Raw genomic sequence first — 22,770 nt, 5'->3', positions numbered from 1 at the left:
CGCACAGAAGAAACGCAACACTCAAAAAGTCAACACACCTTTCATTTGTGAGATTTAAATCTATTTTCAACATTTTTTGTGTAACTTGCAGGATACCAAACATCCAGTGAGGTGTTTTGCTAATCTTCAGACTATTTTTCAGCTGCTCCTAGCTGGAGGGGTTGTGTTGCTTTGCCCTTCTCTTTCAAACAACCCAAAGCTGTTCTGTTGGATTCAAGTCAGGAGACATACTTGGCCAAGTCACAGTTTCTCCTGCGTGATTTTGGCAGTGGGCATTGGATCTTTTTAAAACAGGAATATTCCTCTTCTAAGAGTAAGATTCTGCAGACTGGGAGTCATCTAGTTGGGGTATCGACAGACAGTCATGGTGCATCTATAAAAGTCACCTTTTTTCACTCAGGTAGCCCCAAATCATCATAATGCCACCTCCGTGCTTCACTGTCAGGTCGACACTGTGGTAGCCCTGACCAGGTTCAACATGCTGGACTCCATTTGGGATCAATACATTTATCTTGGTCTCATCTCAGAAAATAATATACTTATTTAATTCATATTACTCCTTTAAGAAGCTACAGGTAGCACAGGTAGCACTGTGGCCTTGCAGGAAGAAGGTTGCCGGTTCGAGTCCCGGTGGGGGCACCGGAATCTTTCTGCGTGGAGTTTGCATGTTCTCCCCGTGCAGCGTGGGTTCTCTCCGGGTTCTCCGGCTTCCTGGTGACCTGTCCAGGGTATCCCCTGCCTTCACCCTAAGTCAGCTGGGATAGACTCCAGCCCCCCATGACCCTAGTGAGGATTAGGGGTGTATAGATGATGGATGGATGGAAGAAGCTTATCATCATATTCATCATCATAAGGTATATAATTCAAAACTGAGTATCTGTTTTAGTGTTATGTTTGATTGTTTGAAGATCACCAGTAACAAGTAAATTTGAGTAATTCATACATTTCCTGATATAATTTCACCTTAATTTTTACTTTGTGACTTGATCCATTATCTATACACCGCTTTATCCTCTGTAGCTGACTGAGGATGATGGCAGGATACACCTGGGCAGGTCTTGCCACAACAAAATGAATCAAAAACAAACAAATACCCTGAATGAACCAAGAAAATAGTTTCTTTAAAAGCATATAATGAGAGCAAAGCACACGTCACGTTTACATGTAATCCTGTTTATTACAAATATTGTAAATTCAGGTATTTTTTCTGCTCACCACCGTAGAGAGTAATTCTAGAGTAAATGTACAGGTTTTGTTCTCGATTAGTATTAAAGTGACAACATGGGAGAAAATATCGATGTCTGTGGTGTCAGTTCTTTACATCTTAAGAGAGCTGATGTCAACAATTTATCTGATTTCTTGCCTTTCTCAATACTTCGGTGAGAACAATGAAGTTTTCACCACGCGATTATGACGCAGAGGAGCAAAGACACGCTTTGGAAAACAGAGGCTGACGAGAAAGCGATTATCGAGTCTCTGAATTATCTGCGACTGATAACAGTAAGAGTCAATAAAATCTGAAGAGTTGCTCTCTTGATAGAAACAACAAGGCTGCTCCGTGATAAAACAGTGTTGGGATTCTGGCGACACAGAATAGAGGCAAACATCCAGTTTCGAATGTCCGTTTTGTTTTTTTTCCAAGGGATTGTTTAAGTTGCACTCGTATATATGTTCCTCCTGTACAGAAACTACAGCGGCCATATCTGTCAACTACAAAGCATTAATGACAGTCTAAAACAATAAAAAATAATACTATTGCAATAAAACATAATCTCTCTCTATGAGCCAAACGGCTAGGACAAGTGGGCAAAAAACATGATAACACAAATTTGGAGGCATTGTTATTTATATTAAGACATCTTGCATGCATTTCTAATCCAAAGTTCTTATTTTGACTGCAGCATTTGTGCTTTCAATTTGCAGGATTATTATATACAAGAGATAAGCAAGATAATTGATGATAACAGCAAAGGATATCTTCTGTGTGCTTCTCAGTGTCATCATCAAAGAAAATAACCTTATTTATGTTATAATAACAGTACAACCTCTTCTCAGCAAAAACACATAAAGAGCTTATTTACTCCCTTCGTTGTGCATCTACAGCAAAAACCACGACTACTCACTCCAGCAGGAACCCTAGTTTTTTTTTTCCTATTGCAAATAACAGTACAAAAATGATCTGATTGCAGCAAATGTCGGTCCCCACTGGGGCCACTTCTGTGGAAGACTGAGATCTTTTCTACAGTTTCTCTTCCGCTCTGTTTTCATCCATCTATCCCTCCTCCTCTTTGGCCGAGTCTGCAGGAGCTGATTTCTCCTCCTGAGTTTCAGGCGGATCTGCAGTCTTTTCTGTAGGCAGCTGAGGATTCTCCTTTTTCGGTGAGCTGCAGGTTTTACCGTCTTTTGTTTCGCTTGAAGCCACCCCGTCTTTTGTTTCAGCAGCTGGGCAGCTTTCCACCTGTTTAGGAGGAGAGATCTCGTCCTGCTTTACTTCCTCCTTTGCAGGAGGATTACCTCCATCTGCATCCGCTTTAACCGTCTCCTTTTCATTCGTTTCAGTCTGCTCTGTTTCCGTTTTTGCCTCCTCTGCCGGTGCCGTGGCTTCTTCCAGAGGAGCCAAGTCCTCTTCCACCGGAGGGATTCCTTCTCCCGCTGGACTTTGTGGCTTCTCGTCTTCCACGGGAGCCAGACCTTCCTCCATCATCTCTTCCTCCTCTTCGTCTATCTCGTCCTCTAGAGGAGGAATCATCTGTTCTTCCCTGCCTCCGGGGAACACCTTGTCTGGGTAGAGGAGCTTCAGCTGCTCCTCAAAATAGTCTTCCAGGTACAAGCCGGCGCTGCCAACCTCCGAGGTCGCCTGGCAGAGAGAGACATTGCAGTTAAAGATTTCATGGTGGAATGTGAGAGATGATGAATGTTGGTGTAGGAAGAGGCAGAAGGCCGACACGCATCAATTTGAGTTGGTCTTGAGATATCTATATACACAGTGTACCTTAACGGTTGATAGATAATCACTTCTGTTTTTACCAATTTGGCTGTTGCCCTTATTTTTTCACTAAATACTCCCCTTGTCCTTATTACAACCACTGTCACAGACTTGATGCTACTTATAAGTTAAATGTGCTTTTGAAGGAACGTCCTAGAAATCTGCCTGCCTCCTGTGGTCGCTCCAGAATTAAACAGTGAGAGTACTAATGGTGCTACAGCAAATCTGTAATATCTAAAGAGAAAAGTGTTATTGGGTACAGGTAGATACTAACCTTCATCCCTGGTATTTGTGTTAAAACTGTATCACATTGTTCACTTAATGTTCTTGTTTTGTTTGTTGCTATTATGCACTGTCAGGCATGGCAGGGTGGGACGGGGAAACGTTTTTGTGGTAAACTTATTTTTTGAAAAGGGATAAATTCTTAAAGTTGATGCCTACCTTGTAGTACTTTGCACAGTTGAAAAAAATGAGCCTGACATCTGTGACGAAGCTCTCGGGACTGTCATAGCATTCCCCCTCCTTTGACTTTGACTCCAGCTTCTTCTTCACTATCGACAAATCCATCGGCGTCTTTATTAGCTCTTTGTACCTTCTTGTCTCCTGCAGAAGAAGAATAGTAAAAGTTAGGTCATCTCTCAAAATGAACAACCATCTTCAAACTTGGTTTTTCTACAAAGATACAACTACAACTCAATGCATTGTTATTTAACACTCTGTCCGTCTATATTGACTAGATATTGAGGAAAGTGTCTTACTGATGGAGAAGCAGGCCCCTGGAAGTCAGTGCTGAAGTCATTACAGAACAGACGTAGAAGCAGCCTCTCACACGTCTACATTCAACACAAAAAAGAGAGAAAACATTCAATTAGACATCCAGGTGATTTTTTTTTCCACAAGAAGATGTTTCATTGGTTTGATTAAAAAAAAAAAAAAAAGAATGCAGGAAAACTTATTTCAAACTAAAGAAGGATCATATAAACAGAAGGACTGAAGTACTGAAAACCATAAAGCTGAGTGAGTTTACCCGTCTGTCAACAGGCGAGAACTTTTCAGAGACCGGAGCGTCTTTGCTGTCGCAGTCGTACTGCATCTCAGGAGAGACGAGGTCTCGGCAGAACGAACAGAACCACTCGCCACTGAGGAGAGACGAAAGGTCGGGAAAAGCTGTTAGAACATATGAAAAGACTGCACAATGTGGTTAAATTAGATTCAAACTGTACTGTCCCGTCTACTGAGAGGAGCCAAGCTATATATCTACATTGAGAGACACATGTCTGCTAGACTGCTGTACAATAACATCCAACATGTCTAACTATGACTACTCTACAACTCTTGTATTATGCTACATATCTTGATGCTGTAGCACATATATATGCAACATCCCATCATGAAAGTAGTTACATAAACATCCTTGGTTGGAAATATTTCACTGAATTTGTTAACTGTGTTTTCCACATGAACTGCTATTAAATTATAATGAAATGTGGCTTTTAATAATACTCATCTAATAGCTACAGTACGCTTTAGTTTGAAAATTAGTGAGTATACCATTGAAAAATACCATTTACATTATTGCTATATAGAATAAACTACAATACTTTAAGCCTCTGAACCCCAAAACCCACCTTTAGGTTTGAAAGTCGTCCTATCTTTTAAAAAATGAAGAACAAAAAAAGTCCACATTTTTGGCAGTCCTTGAACTACTCTTGTGCAGCGTGCCATTCTGTCAGAATAATTACCCAATTTGGTTGTGTCAGGCTGTGTTTACTGAAGTATTTATAGTGTGTAAAGTCATTTTTCACAGAATTGATGACACTTGTGAGCACTTGGAGACATACTGTACATGTAGATTCCAGGATTTAACATTTAAAAAAACAAAAAATAAAAAATGTAATCAAAGACATTCAACTTTTGATTTGTTTTTATGATTTATGGCATTTCTGACTTCTCTCTGCTTCTAGCCATGGTTGTGTTGCTTCCATAAAGCTGCTGGATTTTTATACTGCAGTAAAAAAAAAAAAAAAGAGCCCACAGTGAAGGAAAAAAATGTGACAGCAGCGAAAAATGCGTGGATGAATGTGTGGGTTTCAGAAGGTTGAAGTGCCTCTCAGATGAGACCAGATGAGGACATTTGTTGTCAGTTTCAAAAAGTCAAAGCAAAGTAACAGTGACCCCAAGAGGAAGCTCTTGTATCACCACCATAATCTACAATGAACGGTTCTGGAATGGACAAATTATGTATTTACAAAGACGTTAGAATGGTTTCAATTATAAAACATAAAAAAGATGCTGCTTGACTTGAAGTATCATAAACAATAAATCCAAAAGTAAAATGGCTTCATTAAGCATATAAACAGCTGCAATTTGGGTTTGAAAAACTCTCTCCCAGGTACTAACAATGCTCAGGTCTGAGTTTGTGTCATTTTGATGATAATTCCACCGTAGATGAAGTTCAGAAGCGATCTCTTTCTCACCTGGGGGACTCGTTCAGAGTGGGGATGTGGCAGGCCAGGTGGAAAACTTTGGGACACTTGTCGCAGCAGAGCAGCTCCCCTCCGTTCTGACAGACGGCGCACCAGTCCTCGTTAGGATCGTCTTCTGGCTCTGCCCTCTTTTCAGACTCTGGCTGCGATGGCGGCTGAGGACGCTGGTCTTTGGAGTCCGATGTCGGAGCTGGAGCTGGTGCGGGTCCCTTCTGCTGCTGCCGGGGCTTCGATTGAGTCCCAGTGCTGCTGTCGGGAAGGCTGGACCCGACGCTGGACTGCACCTGTAGGCAACACGGGATGTACGGAGTTAGATACGATGACTCACAGAAATGAAATGATAGAAATGTGAACACTGAGAGCTGATTGAGGAGGCAGTGTAGCCACTATCTAAATTCCAAGCAGTCCCATTTTTACTCACTGCAGGTTCTTTTTTTTTTTTTTTTAAGTGCTGCACCTCTATGGAGACAAAACAACCACAGCTAGAAATACAGAAACTCAAAAAGTCTTCTGTCTATGTCTATCTAAAGCTATGATCAGAAGAAAGAAAAAAACAAAAACTGAACTAATCTGACTACTTATTTTATAAAAAATGAAAAAAAAAATGCAATCGAAGTGTAAAACATTTGTCTATGTGGACACATGTGATCAATATGTGAAAACAAATGGTGATTCTATGTATTAGTGTGCCGTCATGCTTCTGTGGTGGATTCTGCAGCCTCTGTGTGGGGAAGACAGTTTGTGGAGGCTGAAGCTGATGAGAGACTCCAGATTCTCCCTGGCAGCGTTAGGGATGATTGCCCTGGAGCTCCAGAGGGCTTTACTATGAAGCAAGATAAGTGGGGAACGTGAATTTGGCCAAAAATTGAAGTGATATCCTGCTTTATGGGACAGTGTCCGACCTCAGTGCACTTCAATACAAGATCATGTTTTAATATATGAAGTTTAACAGCTCTAATGTGCAGCTGTCAGTTAGAAATAAACGGCTGGATTGATGGGAAAATAAATATATTGACGAATGTTCAACAGTTTTCTACCAGCATTCCTTTCAACGGTCATAAATGTTTTTATTCCTCATTGTTCTCCAACGCAACAACCTGCTGCACACGATCGTTTCATTTTGTGCAGAAGAAGAATCACATGATGCCTTCTTTTATGTGAGTGCACACAGAGTCAGAAAGGAAAGTTGAAAATGACCTTTGTGATCTCTGGCCGGAGCTTTTAGTTTTTGTCAAGCCAACTTACACAAAGAAAGCCTGGCTTTGTCAAACTTGCTTCATAGTGCACCCCTCAGACCTGTTCTCAGTCCTTGTTCTCCCCGCCTCCCGTCCACACCCCAGAACCCTCCTCCAACAAGACCCCAGCAATCCCTCAACCAAACTCAGCTGGGATTTAATGAGAACAGCTCAACCTGGTGCCTCTTGTCTTTGTGTTAAAATGTAACTTCTGTTGGCAGCTGTTGACTTTGTGAATAAGTTACTCGTGTCTTGTTTGTTGCTTTTGATTGTGGTAGATGTTGATTTAGTGTTAATATTAACTCTGGTAGCCTTCGTTTGGTCTTAATTGAACCTTATTCTGTCTGTTTCAAAAGTTTCCGGCTTTGATAAATAGTGAAATTTTGGCAGTTCTTTTAAGATAATATGCACATCAAGCCTGCTGACAGGTGTTGGGATTCAGAGGGATATTTTGGAAAAACGTTTTCTTCAATGATGGAGCCATTTAGAGATTAAACTTATGTCCTGTTATTTGACTAAATACTAGCAATGAATATTTTTTAAAAAGACAGAAATGTTAAGGGTATTTCTTGACACTTGGAAAAAAATGCCTGTCACGACAATCGAGAAGTTTTCAGATGTATTCTAAGTATTTCTCTTACAAAACGAACTTCATCCTCGTCCTCCGGTTCGTCCTTGATGACGATAACGGGTCCCGGGGACGACCTCCTTCTTCTTTTAGCTGTGGGGGCTGATGGCGGCTCTGAAGCCTGCTTCCAAGATGTCATCCTTCAACATGCAGATTGTGTCGCAGAGGAGAGGAGAAGATTGGGATTACAACATAGTTCATCACCTGATTGTCATGTGCTACATTTAACAAAAAACAGTGAAAATCAGAGACAATATCATAGCGTATGTATAAAAAATGAGGCTAAGAAGACGAAAACTGGGTAATAAGAACAATGTAAGAGTTGAAAGTTGTAGAAATTGATGGTTAAGGTAAACAAAATCATAGCTGTTTAAGTTCATGTTTCCAAAAATATGACAAACAGCCCAGTTTTTAATCCACGGCTCTTAATTGTACAGATCAGTGAGTTAACTTGTTGGTCAATGTGCTTCCATGTGACCAAATTCTTAATAGTCAGACAATCACTGGTGTTGCTTTTATGAGGAGAAAACCTCTACATCAGCAGTTTTTAGGGATGAATCCCTTATATTTGGCAGCAGGAGGACCAGACTACCTCTGAACAGCTCCGTATTTTCTCCATTTTGAATTCACCAAACCCAACAAAGACTAAATTTCATGTTTACTTAAACTTTACATTGAGTAACTGACACTATGTCACATTTGTGGCTGTATTTTGTTCATTCGGGCGGCCAAAAGGTCAACTTTGCAAGCAGTAGTTCACATATCACAGCTCAACAACCATATTAAAAACAGCAACTAACTTGTCTGTGTTATGCTCCTCAATAGTTCTTGTGATGGGATCACGAGTTGATAAAGTGCTGTTTTCAGAAATCCTAGAAATGTGGGCAGGTGGTCTGTTGTTATAGTGTCAGTATAAACGAATGTCAAAACAATTGTTATGCTACAAATATGAGCTTTTTTGGTTTATTTATAATACATTTAGGCTCATTAGGCTAGCAGGTTGAGTGCACTCAATGCACTGTGGCCGACTTAATTTACATAAATTAGACCAACTGTTGAGTTGAAACTACGATTTTAGTGAACCAAGACTTTCTCTATTTGACTACAACCCTACTTTCTTTATCGACATGTGCATGACCTCCCAGCAACAGTGAACAACACTGAAAAAGCTTGAAACATTTCAACAGGTTTCAGGATCCTCTCTCACCCCGTGCTTCTGTCTGAAGACGACGGTTTGGCCATCGGGGAGTTCTGTCTTCCTTGAACTTAAAAAATACAAGAAAAATAACATTTGAGGATCTGGAAGACAAGAGAAAAGCTGTCTTTTGATTTTCACACATGACAGGATGAATGAGAGCAGAGATAATGACCTGTTGCATGGTTGAGAGTGCTTGGTTTGTCTGCGGCTCCAGGGGCCAGACTCGGCGCGAAGCCCGGTTTGGGGACAGAGATGGTGATGGAGGGCAGAGGTCCGCTAGCTTCACTTCTCTTCAGGAAGGTCGACTCTGGCAGGCATCTCTGAAGGAAACAGAAATGAAACAGATCACAGTTAGGGCATCATCACAGCCAAATCCGTCAGAATTAAAACCTCTCTGGTCCTTCTTCTACCAACCTGATGTAGTGACGTCTGTGTGGCTGCTCCAGCAGTCAGAGGCTGAGGGTAGCGGGACGGACCCTGCGACACATCCATGGGTTTAGGAGGGAAGCCGGAGCTGTTGATCAGATCTCTCAGAGACTAGAAACAGAGAAAATATAACTTTAAAGAAGAAGAAAGTAGAGGAGTAAAACATTTACTTATTTCCATTTAACCATTTCTGCTGTAAAAACCTGAAACGATGCAATTCATTCTAGTAGATGAACTGACTTGATCCATCCTGGTGTTTGAGGAAAAAGATAATCAAACTTTATCAGAAGCATTTCATTCATTTTCTCATGAATGAAATCTCTGTGATAAGAAAAATGGAGACAAAGCCAGTGACAGGAACTTGACATTATCATAACTGTGAGCCGTCTCTCTTGTATCACTAATCCTCTGTGATAAGCGACATCTGCAAAACGTTCTGTGCGTTGAAGAATAAACAGCACGTTCTCCACAGAGCGATGCATTCAAACTCAATCTGTGTACCTGACGCCTGTACGACCAAGCAGGTTCAGCACGTCCACGGTCTCTTGTTGTTATCTGGTTTCACTAAACTCAACAACAAGCTGTTTGGGTCGGTCAACCCAGAGTTACTGAACCTGGATACGAGCGTGTTCACATGAAAGAGGCAGCAACAGATGACAGGACATGGACAGGTCTACGGACACCAAAGTGGCATATTTTACAAATGAAGAGCAAACTATAACATGAGAGAAATACAAAGACTGTAGACATTTGATATCAACTAAAAGCAGCTGCAGCAGCCAAAGCAGGAAGGAAAGCTACAAAAAAAGTTGACTTTTTAAGACCATAGTTAGCAGATGTGACTATAACTATAACTGTAGATTCTAGTAAATGGATGTGCTGCCTAGGTGTGTAAGACAGCTGTATTGTTTCAGCTGCAGCCCTGTCGCTGTTAAACGGTCCCTTGAGCAAGTAAAAAATTAGCATAATTCAAAATGCTAAGGAGGCTGACTGTCCTATTATGTTAACAGCTATAAAGTAAGTGTGTATGGCTTTCTTACAGGAAGAACAAACCGCAATCTTAAATTATTATGAGGAGTTAAAAATACAATACAGGCTAAAAACAGCACAACTGTTGTAGCCAGAGTCAGGAAGGAAAGCTGCAAAAAACTGTGACAATATCACTGCCTTGTCATGTGTAAGTTGCTTAAACGTAGGTTTCTCCTTTAAGATTCATTTTCATCACGCATCGCAAGCTGGTACAGCAAATTTACAGAGGCAGGCTCTTCATGCTACTCACTAAAAAGGCAAATTGTGAAAGAATACATGATTAAGTTTAACAAATAAATGATCACGAAACAAAAATGAAAACTTCCATGGTGATGTGAAGGATGAATTCAGTGATTCTCCCTCATTCTCATGGCGCGTAAAACATTTTTATTGTTGTTCTCTCAGCCGCTTGGCAGCGTTAAATGGTTTTGGAAATAAATATAACACATCATTCAAACAGATAAATATGCTTACCCCAAATGTTAAAAGATCAGGAAGTTGGCTACGAGGCTTAAGGGTTTGAATCAGTTTCTGTTTCAGGGTTAAATCATTGCACAAAGGCATCTAAAACATGTAAATAGCTTTGCGGTGGTTTGAAAAACTCTTACTCTCATTGCACTGATCGGTCAGGAGGTGTTGTTTTAATACATACTGATCTCTTATCTCAAACATAACCTGCTTGTGTTTAGCATTAGACGCCCAGTGAACCACCGCCGTCGCCCTTAAAGAGTTAAACCTCAAATCCTGACTTACCTGTGCAGCCTGGAAGCCCGTGTTGTGAAGCATGGACGACGTGGGGCTTCTTGGGTTGGGGTGGGAGCTCACGTATCTGCGTCCCGGCTGTGCCAAGTTGGGGGGGCCTTGTGAGGGTGAGGAGCCTCCGTGGATGGGTCTGGTTGGGGGCGGAGGGCCGGGAGGTCCTGGGAGTCGGACGTTTTGGTACCAGGACCAGTGGTTGGGAGGAGGCTGCCTGTGGGGCTGCTGGGAAAGCTTGTCAACCTTAGACAGAGGAACAGTTCAACGGCGTCAAATGTACTTTCTTAACTTTCTATGTCATTAACCACTTATCCATTCCCTCATCTTTATTCTTACAAAAGGCAAATGGACGTATTACAGCACTGAAATGATAGACTGAATAAAAAAATACCTGCATCTGGAGCTGAGCCAGCGTGCTTTGTCGCTGCTGTGCCGAGACTGAGAGAGCTCCTGGAGGTGCTTCTGCTCTGGGACCAGCCTGGTGATTGGTGATGGGCGGCCTCCCTGGACCTCTTTCTACCACCAGAGAGCCTGCAAGAAAATAAAAATTAACTTCCAACTGTACCTCTGTCCTCTGGTTAACATTTCTGTTGGATTGCCAACTTGAACAGCACATTAAAAAAAGGTTAAAAATCTAGACGTAGAAGTGACAAAAACACATTTTGAGTGGAAGCAGGATTCAAGTTCTAAGTATTGGTTTACGAGAAACTGCTGTAAAAGTTTTGTAAGCAAAGCACAAATCAAAAACTATTCAAGCAGCGACAGCAAAGTGTTTGTGATAACGAGCAGGAGATTGTGTAAATTGAAAACATTTAGGCCAGATGAGATTAATGCACTGAAAGACATAAAAGCAGAAACAATACGTCTTGTGTACTAGATTCCAGAACACGCTGACAACTAGAGATACAATAGAAGTATGGGAAAATCTTCAAGTGGTGTTATCAGATATGAGTGTATAGTCGTGACCCTTAACAATCCTAAACCTTGCTATCCGACAGGTGTTTAGGAAAAACGAACAGAACCCATTAAAAACAGCCTTAACATACCGACTGCCTTGGATTCTGACTCCGACATGACATTTTACGTCACCAATCAGGATAATGGCGTATTATCTGACTGAACAATCCGACAGATTGGCTACGTTCACACTGCAGGACTTAATGCTCAATTCAGATTTTTTTGTGAAATCCGACTTTTTGCGAGTTCATTCACATTTCCAATTAAATGCGACTTGTATGTGATCTGCTGTGTGAACTTCATACGACCCAAAAGTGTCTCGCATGTAGAAGAGGACACAACGACGTCACATGCCGCGAGCGTGCTCAGTGTTTACGGAAGTAAACACGGATGGTGGTGGTGGTGGCGCTGATGGTGGAAACAGAAGTGTGACCGCTATCCTAAACGAGCATCAGCAGCCAAGTACTGCCTGTGCAATTTGGCCACTTCCACCCCTTTGGAGCACTCCCTCAGGGTGGAAGTGTCCTCCCGACCATGCCGAATATTTGGATATTCATCATCAATGAGCCTTCAAGCATCAAGCCCTCCTTGTATCTCGGCCTCCATCTTGAGAATCCGACAGCCTTGCTATCCGACATAAAAGAAGGTTTTACACTTATTGTCTCATTATCGAGTCACGACTGTACTTAAGATTAAATTAAGAGAGGCAGAGACTTATACGGGAGAAAGTGGGACAATGTTCAATGAGGACAGATGGTCAGGAAACACACCCCTGGGCAAAAACACACAGTGACTAACAAAGAAAACGACAGTCAGACGTGCTCAGTGTTCACTGCCTGCAAACCACAAAACACACAGAGTCCTTTTTCTAACTGCGCTTTCTGTTTCACCCATTTTATCTCCTGTGTTTCCACCTCTTATGCATCGTCTGACTGTTCAGCAAGATGTGGCTACAGATCTTTGAGATGTACTTGAAGCAGGGGCTGTTACAATATCAGATTTTCCCTTCACCCTCACCGTGGCCAGAACCGTTCATAGCTACACTATCATAATAGAAGATTTGAAAAGAAAACGGTAAATGATCTGCACTTATGCAGCACTTTTCTACCTGAGTGGTACTCAAAGTGTTTCTCATTCACCCATTCACACACAGTGTCTTGCCCAAGGACACTTTGACTGTGGAGGGGCGGGAGATCGTCCCGCCAACTTTGCGATTAGAGGGCAACCCCAGTTAAAGTTCCACCCATCAAATTTCTGTTTAACTTTGTGTATTTTATCTCCTTGGCAAATGAATTGCGCTCAAAGTATGAGTGAAAGGACGTAGAGGGACAATCTGTAACAACAGTACGATACTTTAATACTATATGTGAAGATCAACCATTTTTGTAGAGTGTTGTAACAAGGAGTGCAAATTTTTTTTGCCTTTTTTTTTTTTAAATGTACTTTATATGTACTTAAAGCAAATTGTTCCTTTTTTTTCCAGTGAACCTACACGTCACAGTTAAGTAGTTGAAGAACTGTAAGAAAGTTGAATATTTGTTGATTATTTCTATTTTTACAGTGTTTAATTAAGACAACCTGACTTTCCAAATCTGCTGTCGGGTTTCGGGGTTCCGAGTGTTACCAGTAGCCTTCCAGTAGTAGATGCTAATGCTAACGTGTTGATGCAAACGTTGCTATGATGTTGCAGGGATAGTTTCCTGCTTCCCTATCCCGACCAGAGCCATGATTGTGCTTTCTATTTAACTTGCACTCACGTTTTCATTACTTAGTCACTCTGTAGAGCTGTGCGGTGCAAACATTTTATCATTTAGACTTTGTAACTGACTTTGCATTTTATTTTTTAGCTTATACTCACAAACAGCACCAATAAATAAATTATAAAGTATAAGGTAAGAAAAACATTCAGAGCAAATGCATGCATGCATGTAGTTTCCAGTTCTTCCTGCAGATGATGTTTTGGGGTTGTTTTTAAGACACACTGAGCCTTTTACAAATCAGTAGGAAACATGTGTTAATCTACAATCAGTATTCATTGCTGGTTGACACATTGGGTACTTCTCAGGTGATGACAGTCTTACCGAGGTCGACGTTTGTGGCCCAAAACCCAGAACGACACTGGAAGCGAACAGAGCTCTGAGGGACGATGGAGGGGTTGCAGCTCGCTCTCATCAGGTAATGGATCTGGTACAGGATCTAGGAGATAAAAAATTATTTTAAAGTCACTGAAGACATGAAAGTATTGTAGGATTAAATACCTGGAGAAAATGTTTTTTGTATTACATGTAACAACTACACTTTACAGTACACATCTAAGTCACACACCAGTCTCTTGCAGTACAGGAGAGCTGTTCCACTGTGGCTGGCTGTGGCCCATTTGGTGAAGCTGATGACGTGATCTAGGTGCCTGCTCAGAGAGTTGACGTCCTCCTGCTGCTTTTTTAAACCCATTTCATGGTCCTTCGTTAAAGCCTAGAAGTAAATGTGATCAGCGAAAGTCAGAAAAGGAATCCTAAAGGTACCAAATGCATTTGAACAGTCCTTAAACTCACAGATTAAACTTACCTCGAGCTGATTAACGAGAATCTTTCCCTTCCTGTTGATCTCCATGATCAAGTTGCAGATGGACTTCTTTATTTCATTGGTTACAGCCTTTCGATTTTCTTCAACTTGCTGCAGTCTGTGGAAGTCAGTGACAGAAAACTAAATGTATATCATGCTTTACATTAATCTGGATTCAGTTTCAACATTCAAAGGGTTTTACATTTTTGAAAATTTAAAGTCCTGAATACATCCATCCATCCATCCAATCACCAATTAACCTCAACATGTTTTTGGACTGTGTGGGAGGAAGCTGGAGAACCCGGACAGAACCCACGCTGCACAGAGAGAACATGTAAACTCCACGCAGAAAGATCTCGGGTGTCCTCACCAGGATGCGAACCGGCGACCTTCTTGCTGCGAGGCAACGATGCTAACCACCGAGCCACCTTGCAGCCCGTCCCGAATACATAAAACTCTCATTTTCCTCTTGAACCAACGGGTCAACATTTTGTTGTTTATTGTTCACTAAACACTATTTATATCGGAAATTCAAATAAAACCGACACTCTGCTGAGGAGGATAACTTTACCCAGTGTTGATGCAGTTGGATACGTCCTCGATGGCCTTTCTTTTCTCTTGCAGCTGCTGCGTCATGTTCTCCAGATATTGCCGATGATTTCTGTAAGCATCCTCCAAAAACTGGTAGCTGGACACAAAGAATATCAATCATTAATGAGAGCAAACAAACGCTTAATATCGTCTCAAACACCACTACTCCTGTTTGTAGCAACTCTTTAAATTAAGATACATCATCATCATTTTCTGAAGAGAAACTGTAACACATAGAATATCCTCAAGCATCACATCACAGAAAAATCCATCAGCAGCAGGTTTGCTAAATCATCAACAACACCAGAACTAGCTGCACCACTGTTGTCAGATGTAAAGCACCACACTCCCATTTACAGAACATCTACAGAAGAATATACAATTCTCAGTGTAGGACAAAGAGTGTCTGCGTACTTGTGATCCTTGTGTTTAAGGAGCTGACAGTCTCGACAGGTGAGTCGGTCGCACGTCTCGCAGAACAGCTTCAGTGGCTCCTGCTTGTGGATGTCACAAAAGACGGGCTTCTGCGTGGATATTCCTAACGCTTCTGTCATGCAGACAAGTGGGACGTTTGAAAAACAAGAAAGTCAGCTTATGTCACCTTAAACAACTCTGGTAGACACTTCTTGGCAATCCAATCCAGACAGACAGCTTCTAGCCCAGAGTAACAAGAGAACAGAACTCTGCCAAGCATTTTACTTACTGTTGCATTTACAGAATCTGGAAATATGTAACTTTTTTGCACTCTTTCCTTTTACGCAACAACCTGTGCATATGCCTACATACAACAGCACCTTGCATGTAATACTAGCAGAGGTGGGAAGTAACAAAGTACAAATACTTTGATACTGTGCTTAAGTAGATTCTGCAGGTATCTGTACTTTACTTGAGTATTAATTTTTCTGACGACTTTTTACTATTACTCCCTACATTTGAACACGAATATCTGTACTTTATACGCCATAAATTCTCTAAACTGGCTCGTTACTGGTTTCACCCTCCGCAGATGACGACATGATGTAAAAGACGGAACAACAAACGTCTTTATCTTTACCAACAGTGTGCAACTTGTCACTGAATCTCAACAAACCCCTGCCTGCCTCAGCTGCCTGTCAGAGGCTTTTTAGGACTGATTTTCAGACCCAAAAGGGCACGTCTTCATCCAAAGAACTTTGAGAACCAGCTTCTGCTGAGGCTCAAACAAAGATTTTGGTAGACTTCAAGAGACGAGTGTTTCCATGTTGATTATAATGTTTAATGCTCATAATGTTGCTGAAATGGAAACTATCCAGTGATGCTTTCTCTGTACAGCACTGTGCAGGTTCTTAAAGGATGAAAACAATCCTATTTTGTGTGCTAACAACTTTTTTCGTTTTGCTGAGTTATCAAAAGAGGCATCGTGTATCATCGAATCTAAAAATTCATTTTTACTTTTGTACTGAAGTAAATTTCTGAACCTGTACTTTTTTGCTTTTACTTGAGTAAGGGAGTTGAATCAGTACTTTTACTTTTACCAGAGTCTATTTTTAGTATCTCTACTTCGACTTAAGTAAAGAATGTGACTACCTTTGCCATCTCTGAATACTAGGAACTTCAGTAGAAAGTACACAGACATATGAACCTTGTAAGTACTTCTTGCGCTACTATAACCCACTAAATTTTTGTTCATGTCCAGCGAGGTGCAACATTAGTTACACTACTTTTTTATGAATTACCTTATTTAACCAAAACAGCTATCTCTAAAACAGTAAGTTTTATCACTGTTTATTTATTTGTACATTTCTTACTGTACTGAACTGTTGTCTTATCGTGTTGCTGCACTCACAAGATTGCTGTTTTTGTTTTTCTAAGCTCCTTAAAATGTCCAAACCATCACTGTCAAGACTGACATCTTGACAGAACAGATTGGCGGCAATATTGGCAGGTAGAGAAACACTTAGAAGTAACAGCTGCTAGCATCTTTTTTTTTTAAACAACTGCAGTGGTTCCTTGCCTCTTTTAACAAGTTGAACAACTTTAACTGCCAAGTGTGTACTTCTTCAGCCTGTGATTAATTCTTCTGCTCTGTTATTGGCGTTTAACCAACGCACCGTGTAGCCTGCAGTCAAAGACTACATTATGTGGTTTGCTCAATTGTTGTATTTTAATAAATGACAGTGCGGTTTAACTACGGTATCATTAACCAAAGCACACTGTTAAACAAACTCTAGTGTAATTACAGGAAAACACACACTACCTGGCGACATCTCCTCCTTCTGACGTATGGTGTGGTCTCTGGTGAACTTGACCCTTTGGTGCGCCTCGATGCACGTCACGCACAGGAACTCCACACACTCCACACAGTAGCCCGTCGCCTCCGTGTTGTCGTCACAGCTCATGCACACCTGTTAGGGCCAAAAGGAGAGTCAGTAAATGAAAAATCATTGCGGCTGTAGTTGCATGAAAGCGGCGCCAGAAAAGCAAAGCGAGTGTTGTAAAAAGAATAGCTCAGGATATTCAGGTGATAACCAACCTGGCTGGTTTTCTCCACAGTGCTGCTCGGCACCTCAGCGGAGTCCTTGACAAAGAAATTGTCCAACACGTCCATCTCCCAGCATTCCTGTCTGCATACTGGACATCGAATAGCACCTACTGGAGCAAGACGCAAGATCCATTACTGAGGGCATCAGCTGATAACCAGTTATATGACTTTATGCGCTCCATAAACACAGACAGCTGAGTGACACAATTCTATTACACTTATATTAAACTGATCATCAAGGCTGCCTTTTGATTGAGGTTTTTTTTTTTACTGTTTCAGAAATGCTTGATAAATTCAGAGTGAAATCAAAAGCTTGAAACTGCAGCGGTGACTCAGTCTGTTTACTGGGGTAACTCTACTCTTCAGCCCCTTTCAGACTCCTTTCAGTTAATTGACAGTATCTGAACATGTTGGCTTCTAGTCTCAACGAGCATCCCGGTCACTTTTCTGTGAAGGTCGCAACAGTAATCTTACTTGGTCGGATCCACCAGTGATCCATCCATCCATCATCTATACACCGCTTAATCCTCACTAGGGTCATGGGGGGCTGGAGTCTATCCCAGCTGACTCAGAGTGAAGGCAGGGGACACCCTGGACAGGTCACCAGTCTATCACAGGGCTACATTTAGAGACAGACAACCAAGCACACTCACATTCACACCTACGGACAATTTAGAATCACCAATTAACCTCAACATGTTTTTGGACCTTGTGGGAGGAAGCTGGAGAACCTGGAGAGAACACACGCTGCTCGGGGGAGAACATACAAACTCCACGCAGAAAGATCCTGGGTGTCACCGAGATGGAAACCTTCTTGTTGCAAGGCCACAGTGCCACCAACTGTGCCACGTTGCAGCCCTCCACCAGTGATGTAGCTCATATTTTGTGAACAATTTGAGGAAGGCTTTTTCCACATTTCAGTACCAAAGCTGGTCCAAAAACATCACAGACAGCGCAAAAGATTTTGTGTACCAAAATCACAAAACACCGTTCTCATTTGCCGTGTTGTACAATTTCACATCTACTACAACCTCAAAATACATAAACACAAAACTTTACTGCGATGAAGACAGAACAGGCCAGATTAATGAAACTAAGTGACAATGAATGTAATCCAGGTTTTGACAAAACATTAACAGGAGCTGAAGTTCAATTTGTTGCTTCCAGCTGTTTGTCAGAATCTTTTCTCTGAGTTCATTAAATACTTGCATATCTGTTTGATTACCATCACAGATGAACAGAATTTATAAATTTAAGGAAATCATAATAAACTAGGCTGCTAGTTGTTTGGACAGCTGCATGTGTACCATGGCTCTCTCCATCACTGGGGTGGGTTTGTCTACATGAAGCTGTAACGAACTTTAACGTTAGAGCGACCTAGTGTCTGAATGACAGAATGCCAGCACTTTAACAGATTCATGAAGAAAAGGGCAACGTAAAACCTGCTCCTGCTGAAAGAAACAAACAATAAAACCCTTTTTTTTTCTTTTGTCAGCATATCCACATTACTAAAGATTTGCTCACAGTGTAACAAGTGTCTGGCGGCAAAAGGGTAGATTTCTCTTTTTGGTTCTTGGAGACATTTGACCTCTTATTAAAAAGGCTTCTTCAGTTTTAACTGACTAAAGGAAGTCACATACATATAAGTATACATCAATCTAGAATCACAAGGCTCGTGGTCCATTCATAACCAAAGACTTACATGTCTCAAGGAGCGAATGATTGTAAAACTGTCTGGTAACGGATAACTTTAAGTGTTTAAACTTTCTGGGGAGGTATCTCAACACTGCATTCTAAGTGTCTTCCAAGTGATGTTGTAGACCCTGTCCTCTGTTTAAAGATGGCTGTCCCAGTTTAACTCCCTTCACTCCTCTCTCAAACCATCTGTGTTTTCTGTCTGGAATGTGAACACTGTTCTCATCAAAGGAGCGTTGATGTTCTTTCAGATGGGCTGTTACATCGTGTCCTGATGAGCTTGTTCACCTGTGTTGTGCTTTGTCTTCCGTGTATATATAGGTATGTGTACTCCTCGCTGGATTGAATTACATAAACAATGTTGCTGAGCTTGTCTATGGGTGTTTCATCTTTAAGGTGAACCAGTTTTTTGCCTCTGGGTGCTTGGCATGTCTTATATGCACTGGGATAGTCAAACTGATAAACCCCCAGTTTATGTTCCAGTGAGCGGTGGGACAGAAAAGACGGTTTGAACAACAGGGACTGAAGGAAGCCATCTATGTCAAACTGGAACAGCCATCTCTAAACAGACCACATACGAGGTACTTATAATGCAGTCTTGAGATCTTGTATGATTTAGGTTTGACAATATGAATGTGGGACTCATCATCAGCCAGTTAGAAGCGAAGAGGCCACTTGGATGATACACAATCAAACTGATAAACCTCTAGTTAATGTTCCAGTTGGTGAGGGAACAGAGAAGACTGATGGTTTGAGAAAGGAGTAAAGGAAGTGCATCTATGATTTACTGGAGCAGCCATCTCCAAACAGACCACTTATCAGGGAATTATAATGCAGCCTTGCATGTGATGTAGGGGTGGAAATATACATGTGGGACTCCCCATCATCCAGTTAGAAGTGAAGGAGCCACTTGGATGAGAGGTGAAATGCCTTCAAGAACCAAAAAGGGGAAGGCAGATTGTTTTTTACTAAAGCTCGTAGAATCACCTTGACCGGGATGAGTGAGAATCCACATGTTCAAAACTGGAAAACTTGGATATTTTCAAGGTAAAATAACCAGCAACTTTCTAAGCAATCTCCATGTGGGTAAATACACTTTTCTTACATGGTTTGTTGCTGTCAACTTGACCCTGCGAGTCCCGCCTCGGGTCGGCGCTCCTGAAGGGGGCAGGCAGACACCTCTTGCAGAAGGAGTGGAGACACGGCAGCAGCTTGGGCTCCCTGTTGTGGAAGCTCAACTTGCAGATGGGACAAGTGTCCATGAGCCCGAAGGTGCCTTGCTGCTTCAGCCTCTCTTCTCCTGCCGGCAAACTTTCCGCCTCGTTTTCCACGATAATAACAATGTCGTCGTTGTCAACATTCTCGCCACTTTCATCCATCTTTTCTCTCCTCTCTGCTGCTTCGCGATCTTTCCAGTCAGCCAATCAATAAAACTAGCGCTGCGGCTGCAAACAATGGCTAGCTTATAATATTTCTCACTTATTTAAGATAAATATTACACATATCAGTTTTTAAGACATGGTCTGTTCCTTTAACAGGCTGCTTTATAACCGCTAATATAACAGCAGCTTTAGTAAAGTGTATTTCTCTCCGTTAGGAAAGCTAAATTAGCATCGTAGCCGCTTTTAATTGCACATATTCTAAACACAATAAATGGTTCATTCCCCGGTTTGTGGCGTTTCTTATTAAAACAGGCGAAATATAAAAGCGCACAGTCAAGTATGAATAAAAATTAGGCTACACACATAGTGTTTTGAAGCTCATTCGTCCATAGGGAAAGGCGACCATCTGTGCTTTCTTCGCTCAAAACACAAACCATTTATTACCCAGACTGCACTGCGGTATTTCCAGAGCTACGGCGGCCGGTGGGGGACAAACCATACACCGCCGCTAAACAAAAAACATAAAAACAATTTCGCAATTCACATTTTTCTTGTGTGGTTTGATTTACACAATGCACTATGGGAGCTGAAGTGAAAATATGAACTAAATCATATACAAATTGTACATATTATTCTCAAAAAGCATGGCACAGCATCTCATTATTACCTATGAATAGCTGAGATACAGTTTTATCTCTCTCTCAGTTTGCTTGATAAACTGCTTTTCCCATCAGGGAGGTGGAGTCTTATGGTCCGTGGTCAAAGAGCAGCAGTCACAAGCCTGGATAAGCTTGTGTTTAATTGCACAGACTTTGGCTTGCAGCACTGGCAAAGACTGCCTTTCCACAGCACACAATTTCACCAACATGGAACTGACTGCAGAGAATCACTCCATTCCCCTGAGTGATGGCAACAGCATACCTCTGATAGGACTGGGAACATATGGGAATCCCTCCACGGTAAGGGCACATTATTTGCGCAAGATTGCACAAGATTGAAATGTTGCACAAGATTTAAACTGCTCACGCTGTAACTCTGAGATATTTTTCTGAGAAAGGCCGTTCGTTTTTTGTTTGACAGACTCCAAAAGGAACTACATGTGAATCAGTCAAAGTGGCTATCGAGAAAGGGTACAGGCACATTGATGGGGCTTTGGTTTATTTTAATGAACATGAAGTGGGACAAGCAATAAGGGAAAAAATAGCTGATGGAACGGTGAAGAGAGAGGACATCTTCTACTGCGGAAAGGTTTGCAAAGTTTGCTGAGTCGGAATGTTGACAATCGAACTTCTCTCCAGAACAAACACGGTTGTGATATCCAACATTTTTGTACCCTGTGCTCATCCCGTTGCAGCTGTGGAACACATTTCATCCCCCAGAGCTTGTCCGGCCTGCTTTGGAGAAAACCCTACAGACCCTGCAGCTGGATTACGTTGACCTCTATATTGTGGAGTTGCCCACAGCCTTCAAGGTATTTACAATAAACAGCATGACCTTTCTAAAATATATTTTTTAGGTTTGAATTACTGACAAAGTTATTTCCCCTCATGAAGTATAACAAAAATACGGTTATTTTCTGAAGCCGGGAGATACATTCTACCCCAGAGATGAGAATGGGAAGTACCTTTACCATGAAACGGACCTCTGCGCTACATGGGAGGTGAGATTTTTGGACATTTTCATCCTCAGAAACGAAAGTTGAATTGATTTGTTCACTGAAATATAGACTATATTGTTACAACTAACTAAATATTGATGAGATGTTGAAGAAAAGTCAACATTCACAACCATACCGCAGCTCTGGATTTTATGCTGCCTACACCACAGTGTTAATGTATAGATAGTCAAAGTGATAAAACCTTTGACGGGTCAACAAACTTTTGTCACTATCTTACTGTTTAACTTTGTCTAAAGTTCAAAGTTTACTGTTGCTTTTTACCTGTGCTCCTCTGACATCCTGAACAGGCTCTGGAAGCCTGCAAAGACGCCGGGCTGGTAAAGTCTCTTGGAGTTTCCAACTTCAACAAGCGGCAGCTGGAGTTAATCCTTAACAAACCCGGACTGAAACACAGACCTGTGTCGAACCAGGTATGAACGCATGAAAGATACGCATGAAAGATACGCATGAAAGATGCAAGAATATGATGAAGATAAGCGAGAGGCTTTTGGTTAATGTTAGTTTCAATTGGGTTAAAGAGTAGCCCAACTCCATTGGTGGTTAATGTGACCTGGGTTGGTATGCACAAAATAAACTTCACATAGGACATTTCTACTTGGAGTTAAATTACATTTGTACATTTTGCATTTTAGATTTTCTT

At 41.5% G+C, this 22,770-nt stretch overlaps 2 protein-coding genes across 3 annotated transcripts in view; one reads left to right on the top strand and one right to left on the bottom strand.

The window, feature by feature from the left end:
• Positions 1 to 1,152: 1,152 nt before the first annotated feature.
• Positions 1,153 to 20,870, bottom strand: trim24 (tripartite motif containing 24). 2 transcript variants are annotated; one of them, XM_008294859.1, is made up of 19 exons: positions 20,176 to 20,870; positions 17,367 to 17,485; positions 17,091 to 17,238; positions 15,269 to 15,401; positions 14,835 to 14,951; positions 14,267 to 14,381; positions 14,027 to 14,173; positions 13,783 to 13,897; positions 11,136 to 11,275; positions 10,742 to 10,987; positions 8,948 to 9,070; positions 8,706 to 8,853; positions 8,543 to 8,600; positions 7,349 to 7,475; positions 5,464 to 5,756; positions 4,014 to 4,125; positions 3,745 to 3,819; positions 3,428 to 3,589; positions 1,153 to 2,857 (listed from the first exon to the last, which is right to left on the bottom strand). In XM_008294859.1, the coding sequence occupies exons 1-19, from the start codon at positions 20,447 to 20,449 to the stop codon at positions 2,273 to 2,275; spliced, it is 3,237 nt and encodes a 1,078-aa protein (XP_008293081.1). In that variant the 5' UTR covers positions 20,450 to 20,870; the 3' UTR covers positions 1,153 to 2,272. The 2 variants fall into 2 exon arrangements, with proteins under 2 accessions (XP_008293081.1, XP_008293082.1); XM_008294860.1 differs by having other exon boundaries at positions 17,367 to 17,482.
• Positions 20,871 to 21,199: 329 nt separating this feature from the next.
• The window catches only part of LOC103366982 (3-oxo-5-beta-steroid 4-dehydrogenase-like), a 3,823-nt gene continuing 2,252 nt past the window's right edge, over positions 21,200 to 22,770 (top strand). The window contains exons 1-5 of the mRNA XM_008294856.1: positions 21,200 to 21,411; positions 21,533 to 21,700; positions 21,807 to 21,923; positions 22,035 to 22,112; positions 22,418 to 22,540. Coding sequence (XP_008293078.1) covers positions 21,319 to 21,411; positions 21,533 to 21,700; positions 21,807 to 21,923; positions 22,035 to 22,112; positions 22,418 to 22,540 — 579 coding nt within the window. The 5' untranslated portion in view covers positions 21,200 to 21,318. The remainder of the gene's footprint in view (positions 21,412 to 21,532; positions 21,701 to 21,806; positions 21,924 to 22,034; positions 22,113 to 22,417; positions 22,541 to 22,770) is intronic.

Source organism: Stegastes partitus, unplaced genomic scaffold (genome assembly GCF_000690725.1).
Source record: "Stegastes partitus isolate 25-593 unplaced genomic scaffold, Stegastes_partitus-1.0.2 Scaffold1001, whole genome shotgun sequence".
Lineage (NCBI taxonomy): Eukaryota > Metazoa > Chordata > Actinopteri > Pomacentridae > Stegastes > Stegastes partitus.
This window is presented reverse-complemented; position numbering and strand designations above follow the sequence as displayed.